This window comes from Tachypleus tridentatus, chromosome 11 (genome assembly GCF_004210375.1).
Source record: "Tachypleus tridentatus isolate NWPU-2018 chromosome 11, ASM421037v1, whole genome shotgun sequence".
Lineage (NCBI taxonomy): Eukaryota > Metazoa > Arthropoda > Merostomata > Xiphosura > Limulidae > Tachypleus > Tachypleus tridentatus.
This window is the reverse complement of record NC_134835.1, coordinates 39,365,967-39,388,689: the sequence shown is the minus strand read 5'-3', so window position 1 is coordinate 39,388,689 and position 22,723 is coordinate 39,365,967. Positions and strand designations below refer to the sequence as shown.

Below are 22,723 nucleotides of genomic sequence, written 5' to 3'. Positions count from 1 at the left end.
ATACATGGAGGATTAACTTTCAAAACATGTGGGTTCTGTTTCTACTCCCTTTGACCTTGATTATTCATTTATGTCACATGTTTCTCTTGGATATTCACTTAGTATTTTTTCTCTTCTATTTTGTTTTTCTTTTTTACTCGTTAATTTGCCTTTGCCAATTACCAAGCTGTTTCAGAATAGACTCGGAGAGCAAATCACTAAGTTGAGGCCAGTGAATAACAACAGCCCCCTCTAGAGAAAGAAAATGCTCGGGGCATTATCAACAAGACAAAATATTCACGACGATGAACTTTATTAAGAGCTTGATTGAATAATTACTTATTTTTAATTGTTCATAGTGTCATGTAATGAACCATAAAACGTTTTTTAAGAGTTAAGAAGTTTATACATTTTAGTAAATAGTTTGATTTAGAGAGTTGAATGTGTATGAAGAAAAGGAATACATTTATTTCTGATTTCTCTGATTAAAATTGGTGTAAAGTACACATTTCTCATTATAGCTGTACGTGCATATAAACCTAAAATAATCCCCCCCAAACGTGGAAATATGTTAGCAACTCTACATCTTAAATTATGATCCCAAATACACATGGTTTGGTCTCTGCTGGTACAGCGGTAATGTCTACGGATTTACAATGCTGAAATCAGGGGTTCGATTCTCCTCGGTGGACTCAGCAGATAGTCCGATGTGGCTTTGCTATAAGAAAACAAGCACACCAAATGCACATGGTGGTTGTTACAATATCATGCCAATGTGCATTATTTAAAAACTACAATGAGATTATATGATATTGTGATATAAGTATCTTGTCATTTTATGTCTCTAAAACATTACAATTATGAATACATAGTCTAGTTAGTGTTATACAAATTGTCATCAGAACTTCGAGGTTCAAAATACGCATAATTATGATGTAAAACAGTTGTTTACGTGAGTGAGAAACGATTTAGTAAAATACTTTTTCAGTTGATAGATTAACGAACACTAAACGAGCTAGTGTACATTCTTTGTGTTGCATAAAGTTGCAACGTTCGGTCGTTGAGACATTTAAACTCAAAAGTCGGAATATTGTGGCATAAAAATATTTCGCTTCGCTAAATTTCTTTGATCAGATCATTAACGATTCAGATTGCGTTTACATGCCACATTTTGCCATTAAAACATCATGATGAGAACACACGACACTGTGGTGTAAAAGAGAAAACATCGCTGTCTTTTTCACAGTAAATATGAAGGATTATTTTTTTTTCTAACTACCCAAGGGCGTGATACGAAACACCCAGTGAGACGTAAAGCGTCTAAGGTCGATTTTGTATGCTGATAGTTGACCTAACAGCATATAAGTGAGCTTTCACACAAACCCTCACTGGCTCAGGGGTAAGTCTGAAGGTTTCTAAACGCTAAAAATTGGGTTTCGATAACAGCAATGGCCAGAGCACAGACAGCCCATCACGTAGAGATTTAGAAGAGAAAGAAATGCGTATTTAATAGGTCAAACGTACTAACATTGGAGTTATCATAACATTCTGATATTTTCTGTTAAACTAGACCCAACAGGCTAAACCACAAAAAGAAACGATTCGTGTAAAAACTCGTTTAGCAAAATTGTGAAATAGTTTGACTCATCATACTGAGACAAAAAATCAATAATAAAACTTGACAAGGGGCCCTCTAGATTTACAAGACGCAGATAAAAGTAGTTTTATCTTTTTTTTGTGTCAGATTGGTTTCGACATTTTAGTTAAGGTGTACTGTACATTGAGTAGAAAACCTCGCTAAATGAAGACAGTATAAAATGTGAATAAAAGCTAACTGCTCGGAATTATGTAATTCAAAATTCATCAGAACTTCCCATAATGCCTTGGTATCAGATAAGCTCAACTAAGAGAAGTTAGAAACAAGTTCCCCTTTCTTATCTCTCTCTCTCTCTCTGTGTGTATATATATATATCGACCTGCCCAATTAAAAAAATCCTCCAACAAGTTGACGATTTTTTTTTCGCGCAAAGCTACACAAGGGCTATCTGCGCTAGCCGTCCTTAATTTTGCAGTGTAAGACTAGAGGGAAGGAACACATAGTTTACAATTATGCGAGACAATTCCCCGAGGGTAAACTTGTTGTACTTCAAGTTTAGCTAATAACTCTTGTTCTTCTAGATTCTAGAACTTGTAACCTGTTAAATGGATTAGACACCATAACGTGTAACTTTAATACATTATAACATAAAACATCCACTTTCTTTTTATAATACAGTTAATTCGTACATACAATACAGTTTACTACAGAAACAGATACATCAGGAATAGGTATTCAAACTTTACAAAACGTATTTCAAAAGCACCCTTCCCCGGTAAGACAGTAGTAAGTTGAAGGACTTAACAACGCTCTAACCTTGATTCGATTCCCTGCAGTGAAGTCAGCAGATATCCCGATGTGGCTTTACTTTCAAATAAGCAAACAAATCAAAAGTCCCTGTAATGTAGATATTCGTATAATTCGGTATTATTACTTTAATTTGTTTGTTTGGAGCTAAGCAGAAAGCTACACAATGGGCTGGCTATCAGTGCTCTGTCCATCATGGGTATTGGAGACCCAGTTTCTAGCAGTGTGAGTCCGCAGACGTGCCACTGGGAGACAGGACAAATTGTAATTAGATAATATTATAAACCATTCATTGAGCGGCTTCGTTATGAACTTTGTAATGTAATCTCTGATGTTGTTAATGCACATATGCTTTTATATTTTATCCACTTTTAAAGTATCTTCTTAAATTTTATGCGCATGTGTAATTTTATTCTTTTCCAGGTTTTGATTTATGCAATTTGAAACTTGATATCAAGAATGTTTTCCATCATAATTTATCACAACATAAGCGATTTTCCATACTGTTGAGATGCAGACATCTTTCTATGTATATCTGAAAAACACCACTCCTGAACATTATTTGGTCACAAAGAGTCCTTACACATATTGGCTGTTGTGTAAGTAACGTCATGATGTCTTTCTGCATCATTCAAAGTCAAAATTTCCTGATTTAGAGGCCACAGGACCATTAGCTTCCATTACAAGTTATTCGCAACACTTTAACGGTTTATAGCAACAATAAAGCACGTCATATTACACTATCGACTGTTTATTTAAGTACCGAAAGTCTCGTGCATATATACTACATTCACCAAATCGCGTGAACCAAACTAAACTTGAATCTTACAGTTACTTATTACAAAGCTCCTAGTTTGTTATATGTGTAATGAATCTGTCGTTGCCTGTGGTTCGATATCACTGATACTTAAATTGATTTTACATCTGCACATTGCCCAGAAGCTAAACATTAAACAAGTGAATGAAATCTCGCTGTCTGCAGAGACAATCTGTCTCTTCCACCATTATGTTGCCCCGTATGATACTGTTCCACAATATTGTACTTTGGCAGTTTTGTAATCCAAGGTGTGATTGTACACTTCCTGGTTCTTGAAGCTCATAAGTTAATTCAATGATGCCTGTTACACATTAATGATGAACTTGTAACCACAAAAGTACCGATAGTAGTGCTTGACAAATAGTTTAACTACATTCAGTTATTTCCTTGTTCTGTATTAGTAGAGGTCTAGAGCTGTCAGCCTTTGACTGTCCTGTACAGTCACATAGTATACCTTTCCTACATTTTGATAGCATGTGACTGTACAGGACGGTCAACATGAATAACTACATGCAGTTATTTCCTTGTTCTGTACTAGTAGAGATGTAGAGCTCTATCATTGTCATCTCGTACCCATGTTAAATGAGAAACCTATCTAGGGTAAGCCAACACAGTCTTAATCAAAGTACGTCTTAGTGAGTAAAATAATTGGTCACAGTCTTCAGTACGTCTGACATTGGAATCAGCTTTAACCATCACAGACTATGGTGTAACCATAGTAGAGAATTTTCCAACATCTCAAAACATCTAACTTAGAAGCTGTGCACTGCCTTTTTAATCGCAGGCTTGATGTTAGTACCCAATCAATGCAGTCTATGAAGGCTGAAGACACACTGCCTTTGCTAACAATGTGACCAAGAACTTCACACTTATATGGTTAAGAACACACTTTTCCAACCACAGTTTCAAACCTGCTGTCTTTATCCAGAAAAGTAATATTCTCATGTTCCCAATAGCAAATAGGTGTTTGCAGCAAAACATAAAATGTAACCTCCTTCAGAGATAAAACGTCTAACCTTCAGGGATGAAGCGTCTCTCATTGCTAACCTCGCAGAGTAAGTTCCATCAGACAGTTGAAGGTGACTAGTGCATTGCACAAGTTTAGTCACTCAAAAGCATTTCTATGTCTTCTATTGTTGCACAGTAGCTGAACCAGATATGATGTAATTAACCTATGAGCATCTAGCATTCAGCTATTAACCTGCGAATCTCACGGAAATGATTAAACCTGCATTCTAGGTAAAATTAATGCAGAGAACTGATTTGCTTAATGTTCATAATCACATCTAAAGGTCATAAGCACTCGGATGGTTGTATTAGTATCTTCTTCGACATCTACTCTATCTCAGTATACCCCTACATCCAGGATACTTCAAGGAAGTTTATGCAGTGGTGGTTTGATTAACCATATATGATAAGAGGGTAACGATTTCTCAGTCTCCTTTCAACAGTGCAAAAAACAAACCTATATATATATATATATATATATATATAGTGGTACATCTAATGCAATGCTATGTATATACACGTCTTATTCTCTAGCTGCTTGGTTGAACGAATACGTCGTGAAAGCAACTTGTACTTGCTTTTTTAACGGATATTCTTCTTGATCATGCCGCGTACTGTTTCCTAGGGTACATGTACGGCTTTTAACACTGACTTTTGTGGATTCTCGTCTGTTACAAGACGCCACACTTTGATTATCTTGACTGGGATATGACTTATTGTAGGACTCTCTCTGGATGGTCCTAGTGTCTCAAGTTAATCCATATTCCTTTGTTTTCAAATACCGTTGAGTATTAGGGATATCTTCGTCTTCTAAATTATAAGTTCCAGATCAGAACACATTTTAAGACCTTTGTAACTGGCTAACTATTATATATTTAATTTAATATCCTTGTTTCAGTTTAATATATATTTAGAAATGCACGTAACTTATATTGTTAAATATATGTTGCGAAATTCACATCTATTCTCTAAATTTGTAGAAGATTCTCGAGTGTAAGAATCAACAATGTACTATGCGTGTAGGTAAAATATTGTCACCTGAACTTTCGAGAATCTCGCCTAAAGTTTATAAATCGACGCACGAAAAGACAGTTTAATTGTGTTGGTTTGCTACAATTAGTATATAATAAACCTCGGAAGCTATAACTGTGATAAACGCTTATTAATAGGAAAACTGCAGATATTTGACCAGGGACGTTTGTAGATTTCGAACATTACAAACCGTTTTGTTTATCAGTGAATTAACTTCCGACGTTAGTATTTCTACGAGGACATGAGATATCTTTGTCGGAAAGAAGTCAATTTATAAACGGCGTGAGGCTAGTCAAGAATAGAGAGCTAGCAACTTAGCCATTAAGCGAAGTGTTACAATATAAGCTCAAAATTAATTCGCTCATCATAAACCGTCGATAAAATATTCAGTTCCAGACCAGATAGAAGTCTCATTGTGTGCAAGTTTGTACATCTTTTGTACATTAAAATGCATTTGTCTTAAGAAATAAATTTTTGTTTCAGTCTTGTTAGCAAATATAAATTTGATCTATATCGACTTTCCATTAACCTCTAAATTCAAAGATACGTCTATTTGAAATCGTAATATATAACATCTTGACTGTATGAATATTTTGTATCAGAAATGACTTCCCAAAAGCGATCAGTTTTCGGTGGTATCAAACAATATCAAAATATTGTTATTATACATCCCATTCCATCTTGATTTTGTTCCGGTTGTGATTGACACGTAACTTGCTGATTTACATATTCAAAGTCGTCTTAATGTATTACATTGAACTCTCTTTATAAGTGTTTAAGATATCTACGTATCATAATACTGGCGTATTGAAAAACAAAATTTAATCTGTTCCTGCTTTATTCCAATTAAACTTTTTTTTTCCCTTTTTTTAGGAATAAGGCAATATATTTTGCATGGATGTACAAACCTCCATATAATATATAAACCTATGTTAAAGCTAGTGTGCGTGTCATATTCACGCTCGAAATAGGACAATTCGTAAAAGCCAAATTGTATTTATCCAAATAGAATAGTTCGATTACTATCTGTTTATTACGATTATGGTAATGGGAGTGCAAGGGGGTCATGAGGATTGGTTGTTATGAAACTTTGTGAGTGTAGTGAGTGTTGGTATAATAAACCTAAAGTAAAGACGTGGTGTGAGATCACCTATCCTAGACCCACGTGTATAAACTTTATCATATAAGTAAGAATATTCTTCAGCTCTGACCTTAAATTTTTTCTAAATTAAGTTATTTTTCAACGTTTGTAATAAAAAAAAAACAGCGTCTTTATTCAACGTAGATTCTAAGTTAAGAACTCGACAAACATTTTCCCAGTTTGGTTGTCTACACGTTTCATTTTATACTTTCAGTAAATAGGCTACTAACAATATTGTTATACTTTTGTTGGAAAGCAACATGATATAAAAGCCGTTGCTGAAACATAGTGTTACCGAAACGCACAGGCTTTTCTGTATATTAGACGTTGTTAATGTAACTGATTTTTACTAATAACACTATATAACACAAATTTTGTTCCTGGATAGTATGTGTTATCTCTTAATTGCTTATGTTGTGAAAATAGAGAAAATGGCCATTATTCCCTTCAAACTTTACTTTTGTGATTTGGATAATGAAATTTAGAAATTAACCTATTTTCTATGTAAAAACGGGCAAATTTGCACATTTTTTATTTATATAAGGTCTGAATAAAACAACATATGAATCAAGATTTACATGTATTTATACTAAAGTTATATCAGAATGAACAAAAGTGTTTAGAAGTGAGTATTTTTTAGAGATTTGTGACTGTAATGTAACTCACTCACGTATCAGCCCCAAATATAGTCTCCCATCATGTTTTCGTTATACGCTCCCAGGTCACAAAAGCAAAGTTTGAAGAGAGAAACAAGTCTTTTCCATTTACTTTAGGCATAAGCAATTGGGAAATAACACTTTCTGCCCAGGAACAAGAAAAAGTAAAAACTTTGTACATAGTGTAATTATTCTATGAGTACATTATGAATTCATTTCATAAATGATCTTAATTTTGATTGGCTTGTAAAAAAAATTTACCGACGTTTGACTACCTAAACAAGACATTTTTGCCTCTTCGTTGGTCAACCTTGGTTTCACAAAATTTATTAATTTTCGTTAGCTATAAAATGTATAGGGTGGGGGTGGTAGTACTTGCTCCATAAATTTTGACGTATTATACAATTATAAATAATAATAACTAATGATTTTATTTTATCTTGAATTTCCTGTATGATACACCTCATTCTGATTCTGATCTCATTAACCCCTGGGTGAACCGCTCACTCAGTTGATAAACACTGATTTAGACCATAGATGTTTAGACAGGTTAATAAACGATCCAAAGGAATATATAAATTATTTGACAAAAGTCTGCGAGTGTTTGTTCTCTTTATAACTGGCAAGGAGCTAAAGTGATTGTCATCAAACCTGGCATGTACTCTAAATCCCGTAGGAGTTGACCCCCGCTAGTACAGCGGTATGTCTCCGGATTTACAACGCTAAAATCAGGGGTTAGATTCTCCTCGGTGGGCTGAGCAGATAGCCTTTGTGGCTTTGCTAAAAGAAAACACACACACACAACCCGTAGGAGTCGACTTGCGGATATCCCTCCTATTGTCTACTCCGTGTGATGATAGGGTACGCCAACTAATATTTAATGAAAAAACACTAACATCATTAGGGTATATCATATTTCCACTGTAAGATACCGAACTATGTTTTTTAAACGATGCACGAGGGCTAACCGACATTTTTTTTCGATCATGTTTTAGTTTGAAGCTAGAACTGGAGAAGTTAGCCAGCGAAAAAACGGAAATGCAAAGACATTACGTCATGGTAAGCCGATTTATGTATTACGTTTAGTACAGTCTTTATTTCTGTGACTTAAAAACACACGCTATTGATTAAAACAATTAACTATATATCTTTTTCATTCAATCGAATAAAAAAGCTTCATCATTTGTTTTCTAAATATTAAGCCTGACTTAGTAAAATAGACTAATTATGCAGTGCCCTCTGTTTTGAATAAAAAAGTTCATGTTTTTATTCATTATGAAAAGTATTGGACAGTTATATCAAGCGATTAATTATATCTGAACACAATGCAGTGGAAAATCCGGTATTTATCCACTCAGTTTTACAGACTTTCCCCCTAAAATACTTGTGATAAAAGATCGGTAATAAAAAGTGACTTTTAATCAATCGTGTTTTCGAAAATAACTGGTAACGCATGGAAACGGTAAGAAGCAATAACTATTTGAACCCTGCAAAATTAATTTTGTAAACTAACCTGGTATTACCGGGTTTATTTTGCATGGCAAAATTACGGGTTTATTTTGTAACTTCACTAACCTGATCCCTGCAAAATTACCGGGTTTATTTTGTAACTTCACTAACCTGATCCCTGCAAAATTACCGGGTTTATTTTGGAACTTCACTAACCTGATCCCTGCAAAATTACCGGGTTTATTTTGTAACTTTACTAACCTGATACCAGTGAACCCGTTAATTAATTAATAACAATACAGCAACTTCAAAGAAAAGGTTTACTTATTATTGTATGTTGTTGTTTTTACAGTTTTGTTAATTTGACTAAACCAGGTGAGTAGTGTACTGTAGCTAAGAGTTAGACTCGAGGACTTGCAGATTTAAAATTCGGGGTGGATATGGCACGAATAAACCATTATATGCAATAATATGCTTAATCACAAACGCGCAACAATTAAGTTAAACTCGTTTATGATATATTAAAAAAAAACCTTTAAATTGAATAACGTTTTCAAATTCGATATTGTTTTAACAGGGTAATGTAAGCACTTATTGTTTTTTATAAGGATGAAACATTTTCTCGTTTCTTAATATAATGGTATTATGAAAACAATATACAGAATAATGTAAGGATATTTTGGGATAATCATATGAAAGATAATGTGAAACTTTTAAATTTATTTTGTTTGCTTATTTGAGAATGTAGGTTATTGTTTGGAATAAAAGTATTTGATATAATGATTTATGAAACTCGCAAGTACTGCTATTTAACTTACACATGTAATGAGGTATAACCTAGTTTTAATTACAAACTGGTATCGAGGTTATACATATTTTTTTTTAAATGTGAAAATGCTCCTTTTGTTTTTTGTAAATTAAATATATTAGTTTTTTGTTATTCTTAAGATTTTAGTATTATTAACTATCGTTAATAAAACTTAATCCACGAAATAAATTAAATCTTTTTATTAGTAACTTGGAGCTAAACTACCGTTGTAGTTTTTATGAGTTTGTTTTAATGGTCAGATTAGTATTGCTAATTCACCAGACAATAGCTAAACGTTAACTACCGTTGATTTATCACACAAGAACACAGCATTTCATGTTAATTTACAACAGATCAAATAGACATTAAATTCTGAAAAAGACGAACAGCTGAAATAAAAGAACAAAAATAACGTCTTCTTTACCTTCTCTGCGTTTTAAAAGCTCATCGAAACTTAGAACAATTAAATCTGTATGATGATGATAATAGATGCTTATAGTGGGTTTAAACAAACTGTTCTTTATTTTCAGTATTACGAAATGTCTTACGGTTTGAACGTGGAAATGCATAAGCAAGTAAGTACACATTTCTTATTTCAAACGTTCTCGTCATTTATGGTAAACTCGATTTTCAAGCCATTAGCTAATAAACATTTTGATTATTAATTCATTGTTGAATCGTATCTATTTTTCAATGTATGGTTTTAATCGAAAAAACTTTTCTGTCAGCACTCACGTTTGATACTCGTAACTAATGTTGTTTTATATGTATTAGATCAAATAGACTGAGAGAGTCCCTTATGTCATCTGACTGGGCGGGAATAAAAATGTCTATTACACGTGCTTAAAGGTGTGGCGAAACAGTATGTTATTTTAGCAGTTGTTTTCTTTTCGTCTCCGATCGCAATAGTTGATGGGGGTGGGTTACCAAGTGAAAGCACTGGAATAATGTTTGAGCGTGTTCATTTTCAGTGTCGGTTTAGACTTTAGAGGTATATCTACTTTTGACCAGATTAATTTACCAAACCCGTGCAGAATGTTTCATGACAGATACGAAACCGATAAAAGAAGCAATGTAATAAATACGTTTCTAGCATTTAAAATAACAATTAGTTTGAGAAGACTCGTGATTAATGTAACTGTGGCCATTGCCGCTCTAAAGCACTGTGGTGGGCCTTTGGCAAAAGACAAACTGTGTGGGTCGCTAATTACTTTTATGACAATACCACACTATCTAATAAACTAAATTTATTAGTGATTTAAAAAAAAAGGAAAAGTATTAAAAATTTGGTTTGTTATTATTTTATTATTTATTATAATACTTTAAACGCGTTGTGGGCCTTCGACAGCAATGGTCTCTGAGCAACTTCCCCTTTTATTCACTGATTCTGACTGTGGCTTGTCCTTAGAAATGACCAGATAGCTCATTTATGAACACCTGCAGGGTCATACTGGCATTTAAAGAATCGTTTGTAGACTTTTATCAACAGTTGGGGTTTTGTCAACACTTACATTCAATTCACATCGAATCCCACTTTTGTCTCCTGACAACTGTTCTTCATTACATCTACGCGTTTTCACCAACAACACATCTGTTTTTCGCAAATGTGCTGCAACGTCGTCGCTTCATGTCAGTTACTCTGTCATTTTCGTTGTAGGCGTTTTCTTTCTTCAGATCCTCTTGTCTGTTGTTGTGCCTTCGAATATTTTATTAAGTACATCAACTGATGCTCCATTTTCGTAATCTTCGATTCTTTTGTTTTTGTTGGCAACTAACGTGTTGACTTCGTTATGTTGTGCTCGAACACAGTAGGTTTAAAATTAACAGATAATATGTATCTCCCCATCCAAAGCGAAGTATTTTAATTAGTTTGTTTTGAATTTCGCGCAAAGCTACACGAGTGGCATCTGCGCTAGCCTAATTTAGCAGTGTAAGACAAGAGGAAAGGCAGCTAGTCATCACCACCTGCACTGCCAATTCTTGGGCTACTCTTTTACCAACGAATAGTAGGATTGATCGTCACATTATAACGCCCCCAGGGCTGAAAGGGTGAACATGTTTGGTGTGACGGGGAGTCGAACCCGCGACCCTCAGATTACGAATCATGTACCTTAACCACCGGGCCATGCCGGGCCTGAAGTTTTTTAATAAATACAAACCTGCTTGCATTTGGTTAGTTGGCCATTATGGATTGTTATGTTTAACATATGAGTTTGTTTGTTTTTGTCTTGTTTAAACACTGGTGTATCGTTTTACTCGAATTTCACTACGCAGTTTTTGACTGTCTTCTACACCGTTTATAAATTGTGCCCTAAGCACTTCATAATATGGTACCTCTTGCAATGCTGTGTAAAAAATGAAATTAATTACAAATACTTATTTGTTTGTTTAACATGATCATGTCCCGAGTACGTTTTAGGCTGGCTTTGTTTTAAAAGCATTCGTTAAGTGAGACTAAGGTCACCAGTATTGCCTGATTCACGTAGTCGGTTGAGGTTAAAATTAGGCTTTTCCAAGATGACTAGTGTTTACTTAAACAAGGTTGTAACATTGTTTTGTGTACATGACGACTTGGAGTCAAATTCAAGCGAACTTTATAGTATTAGCACAACAATGCTTAAAGTAGGTAGGTTTACGTGGTGTTACGTTGAGGTAAAACGTATAGGATTTGCTTGATTTATAATTAACATTTACTTCGGTCGAAGTTGCAGTCTTTTGAACGTTTAACTGGCATCATTAGAGTTTATTGTTTCCGGGCTTAAAGCGCTACAACCGGGTTTCCATACACGTGGTGGGCAGAAGACAGCGCATTATGTAGCTTTGCGCTTGGTTTTAAATAAACGAACATTAGAGGTATCACAGTTCCTGTTTGGCCTATACAATGCAACACTACTCAGCAGATGACGTAACGTTTAGTTTCACCTCTAACATTAAATTGTTGTAACCCTTATTCATGTTAGTGAGAAATTCGGAATTAATGCAAACAAAACAGCACGTGCGTGTTCATATTAATGAACATAAAATAATCGTCCACCGTCGTCCACCGTGTTCTGTTCTCCCATGTGCTCGTAAGATATTTTCTGAACTCCATATTGAATAACATACACCTGCTGCCTGCCAACTCGGTCGTAAATACCCACAGTTTAACTCGTCGTTTTCATATGTTAACATGGACGTGTGGTATTCGCAAGGAAGGTGAAAGTAACGGATGCGTGTATATATGTCTTCTTTTTTTTTCAGATTTTAAAGCCAATTAACACGATATCTAAGTTTTGACCTGGAAGACATTCGGTCTGAGATACGTTGTTGCTTTAAGCTGTGGATGCATTATAAGAGTGACAGTCAGTTAACATGGACGGTGGGTTAGTACAGGTGATGCTAGTTGGCTGTCTTTCCGCTAGTCATTGCTTAAAAATTACAGATGGCAGCACATAGCCTAAATAACTTCGCCATAAATACAAAATTACAGATACTTTTAACTGTAACGAACTCCTGGCAATATACTAACTCTGGACTAGTACGAATACACTTCTGAAGGTTGTCTCGTTCCGAAATATTAAAATCTTGCCGAGGTATTCGTCATATCATTAATTCCCGCTGGTGATTCGTGTCAGTACAGCTATTTCTAGTTAATTACGTAAATATTAAAGCTGCTTATACTTACATATTAGTGAAATTAAATTTATTTCTTCGAACTCTTTAGTGTGCGTAGGAATACGTGAACGTAATTAAAGTCCGACACCGATTTACTGCTTGCCAAGCCTCGTCTCGTGAGACGGGCACTGTAATTATAGCGTTTCTAAAATAAAACAATTTGTCATCTTTCAAGTTGCAATTTACGCGAAATATGTTTACACGATTACATTACAGAAAAAAAAATTCTGATTTAAAGATGGATGTAATATAATCTCTGGTGATTCTAAATAAAGAAAATTTCACTACGCCTTTTCAAATCTCACGCGAGTACTTGCATATTTCTGAAATCTTACTTGTTGTCCATTTTAATGTGGTATTTCTTATTCCCATTTCCATAAATATTGCCTCTCTCCCTAGCTTATATTTCATTGGCATAAATAACATCATACACATTATAAAGATTTAGCTTGTGCTCGGGTTTGAAATGGCATACATTATTCATGGTCCAGGGCCTTCTAAACCACTAGAGGAACGTTTTAGAAGAAATTTACGGTCACATGGATTTCTACATATGAAGTTACAAATGTTTAAAAATTATCCATCGCTTGTGGTACATTTAGAGTATGACATCTCGTTACCACTTACATATATTTTTATACAAATTTTTTTTTTTTTTAAATAAAAGTGTGTTAAGATATATTTTTATATTTATTGATGTTATTAAATCTTTGCTCTAAGTACTTAATTACTGCTTAAAATATTATTAACAGGGAGAGTATCCATCTGATGAAATAACGTATTGTGATCTTTACAAGGAAAAACGGTTTTGTTTGTTTTGAATTTCGCGCAAAGCTACACGAGGGCTATCTGCGCTAGCCGTCTCTAAGAGAAGGCAGCTAGTCATCACCACCCACCGCCAACTCTTGTTCTACCTTTTTAACAACGCATAATGGGATTGAGCGTCACATTATAACGCTCCCACTGCTGAAAGGGCGAACATGTTTGGTGTGACGAGGATTCGAACACCGACCCTCGGATTACGAGACAAACTCCTTAACCCACCTGGCCATGCCGGAACAAGGAAGAACGGTCTATTGAATTAAATATATATTTATCACCGAGTAAATTGTTTACACCTAAACGTTGTTACGTAAACTGTAAAATTCCCCCTCCCACATTCCTCTTGGTTTGCCCTTTTCAAATTCAAAATTAGAGACGTATAAAAATATTTAAGATCTATATTTTGTCTTTCATAAGTCGCTACCCAAGAGGCTTTTCACAAAATACGAGAACTTTTCAGTTACGCTGGTCAATGAAAGACAATATTATCTGAAATGGTATTTATATATGAAATATAATAGTTTAATGCATCTAGAACTGTCTGCGTTTAAACCGTAACTTTTAAAGTATTGATAAAAGACCTGTTCGGTAATGTTTTGTAAAAGTTAAAATACAGATCCAAAGTGTTACTTTCAGATGCCTTAATGTCAATCCCTAAATGAACAAAAAATTGTCTGGCGGTTCACGTTATTTATATTACAAAATTTAGACTCGTTGACTTTATAATGCTTCGCCAGCTTTCGTTGTTTAAATTGTAACTTTTTAAGTTATCATACTGCATACCTAAATAGCATTTCACACGACATTTTGTTTCGCAACTGACGAGTTACGGTGTTTTACGAAAGGTATCTCCGGCAATGACTTGTGACAGATAGGTCCTAAACTCTACTTTTACACAATTCTGATTTTGGATCCGAAATGGAAAAATTGCGATAAGTGAAGGGGGGTTACCTTATTTGTATCACAAATTCTAGACCCACTGATTGCTAATGTTTCGCTAGGTTTCGGCGTTTAAACCACAATTTTTTAATTGATTTGTAGTTTTAATCGAGGCAGGCAGCTTGCTTTGATTAGGAGTGAATATTGATTTTCGTCAATGCTCACGAATAAATACAAGTGTTGGGTAATCATTTCAGTGACTTAGAAGCTTGCGTGACTAGTTTGTTTTGTTGATACCGTTAAGGAGTTACCGAACTTCAACCAATTGATTGACGCAACACGTCTGGGATATAGGATGTTGTTGGGTTCAAAATGTCAGGATCGCACTATTACTGTGATAGAAAACAATTTATATAAACTTGATCGTTATAAATACTGTTTACTTTCAACTGTCAAAGGTCAAGGTCACCGTCGTAGCTTTACTTTAAACATGAGGCATAGGCCACAATTTATTTTTAAGACTGGGTACTATTTGATTTCGTAATTGAATATGTGTAGAGTAAGCATTTTAGGTTTTTGGTAAACTGTGTTTTGCTTTTTAATTTTGTTGGATCTACATAATTTAAGTTTTTTTGGCCTGGTCTTTGGTTACTGAACATCTTTATGTATGTAAGTTTGTTATAACTTTTAAAACAAGCTGCAACAAAAATGAATTAAACAAAGACGCTGCACTAATTGAAACGATCCTAAGGTACAAACTATAATATGGGATTATAAAATGTATCCTAGGTTTTGGAGGTGGCTGGAGAAGTGGAGCCCACATTACGATGGGGATACACTGCCTACCAGTCTTAATTAATAATTAAAAGAGTAGCAAAGTAAAGAAGAAAAATTAATTTAAATAAGGATAATAAAATAAGGTACTACCATTTGGAGGTAAGTTGAAAACTTATAGTTTGAAGTTAGCATTCCAGCCTCTGATGTGGTAGGCACTAATTGATAGCACAGAAGACAAATTATACTAGTAGGAAGCATCCCATCCACTTATTCAAACTATGCTATCTCCAAACTACCATCCATTTATTAAGTCTACTGTGACTATCATGCTCTAAACAAGCCTTTATATGAGGCAAGGTGTACATCTGCATAAAGTAGTGCCAAATTGTTAAATGACTTAATTCATAACTGAAAATAGTTTAGAAAGTTTAAATAAAATTTCTCTAATTTTTATTTCTTTATATTTATTTAATACATTCTTATATTTTTTGCAGGATATTTTAATAATTTTATTTAAAGTTTCCTTAGTTAAATCTGTGAACTGTTAATTTTTGTATCAGTATTTCAATTGATAAAATATAGTAATTTATTACAAATTTTACAATATCTGAATAACTGCAAAGTTATAATACTTATAACAGAATGGTATGGTACATTACTATTAAAAGAGGGTAAAACATAAATTGGAAATACAAAATATTTTATTTTATCAAAAAATATTTACATTGATATTCTTATCAATTATTTTAATTTTTAATTCTGCTGGATAAATAGTGTTAAGAACATTATTTATTTCAGGATTATTTATACTAATTAAATCATCTGTATATCTGTAAGTTAAAGTAAAAATATCTGGATTTGTGTAGTTTTCAACAAATATATTCTCATAATAGTAAAGATATAAATTTTCTATACAAGTAGAGTAGTTGGATCCCATTAGAACTCATACTTGTTTAAAAACCTGTTTATTGAAAAAATATATAATTATTGTAAATACAGAAACCTAAAATATCTTTTATGTCTTGGGGCTGAATTTTTCTTTTAGGATAACAGAACTGTTCTATTAATGAATTTAAAACAAAGATTAAATCTTTTAATGGAATTGTGATGTACAATGTGATAAAATCAAATGTTTGAATATTATTTATTTGTTCACAATTTTTTAGATATTTTAAAATAAGTTGATTATATTTTACTATCCAAAAAAGTATGTTGTTTATTATTAACGCTTACATTTTTAATTTTATCAAGTAAAATATTGAGTAATTTATTTAATAATATAGCTGGTTGTTTGATAATTGTTTTCATTGAATCAGAAATAAATCTGAACTTAATTGGAAACTTATGTAGTGTGGGAATAGCATAAATAAATGGTAAATCTACATAAGGATTTTGATTAGAATAAAATTTATTATAAGCTTTAATGAAATTACTAATTAATTAATTAGTAATTAATGTATCTTTAGATAGGTTAACAAGATTAAATGTTTATGTAGTATTGATTTCTTTGATCATAATTAATGCATAAAACAAACATTTTACGGGTTCGCGCCCGCGTCGCACTAAACATGCTCGCCCTCCTAATTGACGGTCAATCCCACTATTCATTGGTAAAATAGCCCAAGAGGTACGGTGGGTGGTGATGACTAATTATCTAGTCTTACATCTAAATGGGAACTAGCCCTAACGAAATCCAAAACAAACAAACAAGCTTTATCCTTATCAATGGGAACTATAACATATTTTTCTTGTAATTCTTGAATTTACTTTTGTTTAACTAATTAAATGATTAACCTGTATGGTATATCTTTAATTTTATGAGATAATTTTATTTTTATACTTTTTAAGTACATACAACTTCCATTACAGAAACCATCTAGGTGGATAAGATGTAATATAGTTAAGTTTTAAAATATATTCATCAGTACTATTTCTAATATAATTTAGAATATTATTATTATTACATTTTATGGCTATTCTGTACTTAGATCCTTTTTTGAGTATTTCATGTAATATTTTATCTTTTATAATTTTCAAGTTACCAGTAACAATATATTTATGAAAAGTATCAATAAATAAACTATTTTCACACTCATGAGGTAAGTTATTAATTTCATGTACGTTTAGATTGGTTAAAAAACTTTAATAGTTTTGTGATGGACCAATTGGAACTTCGTATTTATAACTGACGATGGGCTTTTAGTTTTTACAAAGAAAAATATTAATTTTTATAGTTTGATGAATAACCTTAGAAATCTGCAAATCATTGAATATTTTACGTCTAAAATTAATTTCCAAATATGAAGGTTTCAATTGCAGTTTCTCTTTATCAAAACTTGACAAATCAGTGACTTTTAATCGATATTTTATATCTACAAGTAAGTGTTTTGCATGATCGTTTCGCAAATCAAAATTGTTTTATTTTAGGAGGATTAAGTTGATAAAACTTTTAAAATAATTATTTATGTATACTAATACTAGAATAAAAAATTATTATCCAAATAACTACAAAATTCTGAAAGATCAACCGGTTTTAATTTATTACGTCTAGTTTTCCTACTTTTGTAAAACAAAATTATAAATACAGTAATCATTACTCAAATTAAAAGCAGTGGAATTGTTATAATCGTGGTTTAATACATAAGGATATGATGTTCTTAGTTTCAAAAATGTAAAAGTTTTCTCGTTGAAGTGTATTAGTGTCTTCATTAACAGTCCCTAATACAGTTATCTTAAGGCCTGGCATGGCCACCCGGTTAAAGCGCTCTATTAGTGATCCGAGAGTCGCGGGTTCGAATCCCCGTCATACTAGACATGCTCGCCCTTTCGGCCATGGGGGGGCGTTATAATATAACGGTCAATCCCACTATCTGTTGGTAAAAGAGTAGCCCAACAGTTGTCGGTGGATGGTGATGACTAGCTGCCTTTCCTTTAGTCTTACACTGCTAAATTAGGATCGGCTAGTGCAGATAGCCCTCGTGTAGCTTTGCGCAAAGTTCAAAAGCGAATCGAACCAGTTATCTTAATAGAGGTAAAAGAATGAATCCTGGAATGTTTTAATTCTATAGAATTCATTAAATTGTTCTTAATTTGAGATCTATGTAAACCTATACGTATATGCGATGGGTTTGAAATTTGACCAACATATTCTATCTTGCATTTAGTACATGTTAATAGGTAAATTACATAGTTTATTTTACAAAATGAATTTGTGCAAGTAATTGAGTGAAAAATATACAGAGCAGTACATGCGAGACATCTTTTGCTGTTACATTTTATAACATTTTGCAACAATATAATTACTATAATCAGCTCGCTAGGCTTAATTAGTTTCACAATATATCATTAGTTAAGATTATTACACTTAACTTTATAAATATATATAAAAAACACGCCTTGTTTTTGAATGACCACTTACATGCTGTTTTCAAATTTTAAATTAATCTTTGTTGTCGGTCTTGCAACACTTTCCCTCTTCCAACAACAAAAAACTTGATTTCCATATGGGGGAGGAACCAATTTGAAAAATACCGTACATTTAAATGTAGATTCTTACTTTGAATGATACGTGTAAATCTGTCGATGACGCAGACTTGAAAACCTCCCAGCCCTCACCCAAAATCTTCACTGACACATTTTGGAAGTTCTGGTTTGAAGATTTCGATAATTTGATTTGAGGTTCTTTGTTTAATTGCTAACATTTTGTTTCTGTGGGTGTTGAAGGACGTTCACATGCACTTTCAATTTGTTTGGTCAGAATTAGTTCAAGGAGTCGCAAAGATTACATATGTTAATAGATACAACGTCGAGTTGCTATACAGTTTACATATTTACTTGTTGAACATTCTAATACTCTTTCTATTGTTCTTTTTCTTAACATAAACGTCAAAACTTTCTTTACAAGAACAGCTCGCAGTAAATATTTTATTTCTGTATAGATTTAGAATTATTAGACCTTTGGTATCGTATCCAAGTAGTTCAGCGGCAAGTCTCTGGACTTACGATGCTAAAAAATCGGGTTTCATTACTCGTGGCGGGCAAAGCACAAATTGCTCATTGTGTAGCATTGTACTTAACAACAAACAAATACACCATTTATAAATTACACCAATTTCACTTTGAGCTTTCCTCCATAGTAGGTACGAAGAATTTGACACCAAAAATATAAATAACACCGGTTTAATAACGAATGTCACCTGAATCCAGAATCTAGTACCGAGAAAAAAAAAAAAAAATCGTCTCTGAAGTTCTTTGAAGTTTTCAGTCATTTAAGTTTTGCAAGACAAATGAATATTTTAATGTTTATATTATGTACTTCCCCCAAACAATTGTATATCTATTTGACTTTTGTTCGCAGCACGTGTTTTGTGATGGATGTGTTATCTGCTTTTGAAAAACCTACACAAACACGTGAGCATACGCGCCTAGGTAGATAAATAAACGGGTCTAAAATCTTACGAAACGTCAAATTAGCTAACTTCAAAATGAAACAGGGAAATCCCAAAACTTTTTTTTTTTATCCGAGTAAACTATAGTGTTTTTATCGTATCTAAACCTCCTTTAGCCTAGAGAAGTAGGTGGATTGAAGGTGACCACCACGTTTCCGTCTGCTGAAGAAAAGGGAACTGCTGACGATATACAGATATATCCTGGATTCCAGGTTATTTACACACTTCACAAACAAAGTTTAGTGTTTGTGAAATAGAACGACACTTGAAGAGCCGTATTTTTACCCTTCTCTTGTATGTGGTAAGCGTGGTCTTTCTGGGCTGGACGTTAACTCTAGGGAATTGAGAAAGTGCTGAGTGTTAAGTGATGGCTGAAAGGAGTGGTAGCAAAGAACAGATGAAGTAATTACTATGGCAACAGGGATTCGAGGGTCCTCTCGACAATAGACCACCTCACAGGGACGGGTTTCTCACCCCGCTCTACTGGTTACTGAAGAGTGCTTTGTTAGTGGAGAGCCTACGTCATCTCTTTGTTTGTCAAAATACAGCACTAAGAGAGAGGCAGTAGCTGAACGCTAAAGAGGCGAAGATCATTGGAAGAGATACGTGCCACTTATTTTCTATATTGAGTAGCTTCGTAACACAATAAATTCCAAAACAAATCTGACGAAAATTGTGAAGTTTTTTTTTTACCATTTTCGTTTGTACGTAAAGGGTTTGTTTTGAAATGGAAGAATAGAGGGTAGTAAGCTAGTCATCATCACCCACCGCCAACTCTTTGGCTACTCTTTTACCAATGAATAGTAGGATTGCCCATCACATTATAACTCCCCTATGGCTGAAATGGTGAGCATGTTTAGTGTGACGGGGATTCGAACCCGCGACCCTTGGATTACGAGTCGAATGCCTTATCTACCTGGCCATTGCTGGGCTTTGTACATAAAAGTATAAACGACGATTTTTTTCCCCCTGATATCTGCATCATACTTAGGAAGTATCTGATGTAATAAAGAATACACGAGAGGAAAAGATAGGAATTTAATACCTCATTTCTTTTTAACACTTTTACCTAACTATTTGGATACGCCGAAAGATAAGCGGTTAATATACACGTACGTAATACAGTGAAATGCATTCTTAAGAAAAATGGAAACATTCAATAAACAAAGGAAACATTTAATTTCAACGAATCAGATTAAGCTTTTATTGTGTTTAGATGAACATTTTAACATACACATACTATATAGTTTTTACCTTATTTCTTTGCGTTTACTACTAATGTGCGTGGAAATCTATATGTTGTCGGGTTCTCTTTTCTAATTCCCATTTTCGAACGTAGCTTGTCAGATTTTGTTATCAATTTGTTTGCCTTATTTACGTAAGGTCATCCTAATTTTCTGTGCTTTAGACCATCGGAACTACATCACGTTTTAATGTCATTGCAGCCAAGTATGGCCAGGTGTGTTAGGGCTCTCGAATCGCAATTTGAGGGTTTGAATTCCCGTCTCACCAAATATGCTCGCTCCTTCAACATGAGAGCGTTATAAAGTCACGGTCAATCCCATTATTCGTTGGTAAAAGAGTAGTCCTAGAGTTGGCGGTGGGTGGTGATGATTAGCTGCTGTCCTTGTAGTCTTATACTGCTAGATCAGGGACGGCTAGAGTGATATATCGTTAGTTTTGCGCGAAATTCAAAACAAACAATCTTTAGTTGAATCGTGTATTTTCATTCAAATTATTTGCAACCGACCGATTCAAAGGTCAACAGCTCTGTGTACACTTAATATCCTGAAACTAGAAAAGTGAATACAACGGGAATTCAACTCTATTGTCAACTGTATTTGTATTAAAGAGTTTTTATTTGAAACAAATTTAAAACAATACCAATCCCACAACAAAGCTTGAAACTAAATGGATTTTTTACACAGCCATATTTCGTATTAAGTTTACTGTTTGTGCAATACACATTTTAATTATGAAACAGCTGTGACATAACAGATTTATTTTAGAACAACGTTTCATTTCTAAGAGTAAGATCATGTACTTTTGAGTAAAAATACATTTTCATTACAAATATCTGGTTGGGTGTACTTCTAATTTCAGTGAACGTATTTGCACGTCGAAGTTTATACTTGATTAAGAATTGCCGTTAGAGTCGAAACGTTACACTGAAATAAATATCCCACAAATATCTGATTCGAAACTTTGTATATAATAATTTAGGTCAGTACAACGTTTCATCTATATTTAAATGATCATATTTCAAGTGGAAACGTTGCAGTGAAATTATCCAACAAATAGCTGATTCATAGCTTTATGTATGTTCGGTAATTAAGCGGATATCTTTTATTAAGAAAATGGTAAAACATTCTGTTCGTATGTTTTGTAGAGAATCTTACATAAACAAACGTATTTGCCTACAAAAATTCTTAGTTTGAGTTGAGCTTCAACTAAGTACGTCATTTTTTGAAGTCTTGTTTCAAAGCTGTATATTTCTTAGAATTTTTGGCGACGATTTCTTGTTCTGTAACTGAATATAGTTCACGTGCGAGTTGACCATGTATATTTAATGCAATTTTTTATACTGACGTAATTCCTTTTAACCGTTGGAAACTTGTTACTCAATCACGTTACGATTTTTATAGAACGTGGTTTTACATTTCAAACCGGAGCAATCCGTCGTATTTAAGAGATTTATATCAGTATTACTGTTTCTTTCGTAGGGGGCGCTACGTTATGTGTGTTAAAAATTAACTGTTTTTTTCATTGTGAGGGAAAATGTTCATTTCGGCACACCGTTTCGTCTATATTAGTAATATTATCACGTAAAATGCGAAATGTTGTACTGA

General features: G+C 33.6%; 1 protein-coding gene across 11 annotated transcripts in view; it reads left to right on the top strand.

Annotated features, from left to right (window-relative positions):
* The window catches only part of LOC143231968 (transducin-like enhancer protein 4), a 90,570-nt gene that overhangs the window by 5,990 nt on the left and 61,857 nt on the right, over positions 1-22,723 (top strand). For all 11 annotated transcript variants that reach the window (XM_076466884.1, XM_076466880.1, XM_076466876.1 and 8 more), the window contains 2 exons: positions 8,033-8,096; positions 9,825-9,869. In XM_076466884.1, the coding sequence (XP_076322999.1) occupies positions 8,033-8,096; positions 9,825-9,869 (109 nt within the window). The remainder of the gene's footprint in view (positions 1-8,032; positions 8,097-9,824; positions 9,870-22,723) is intronic.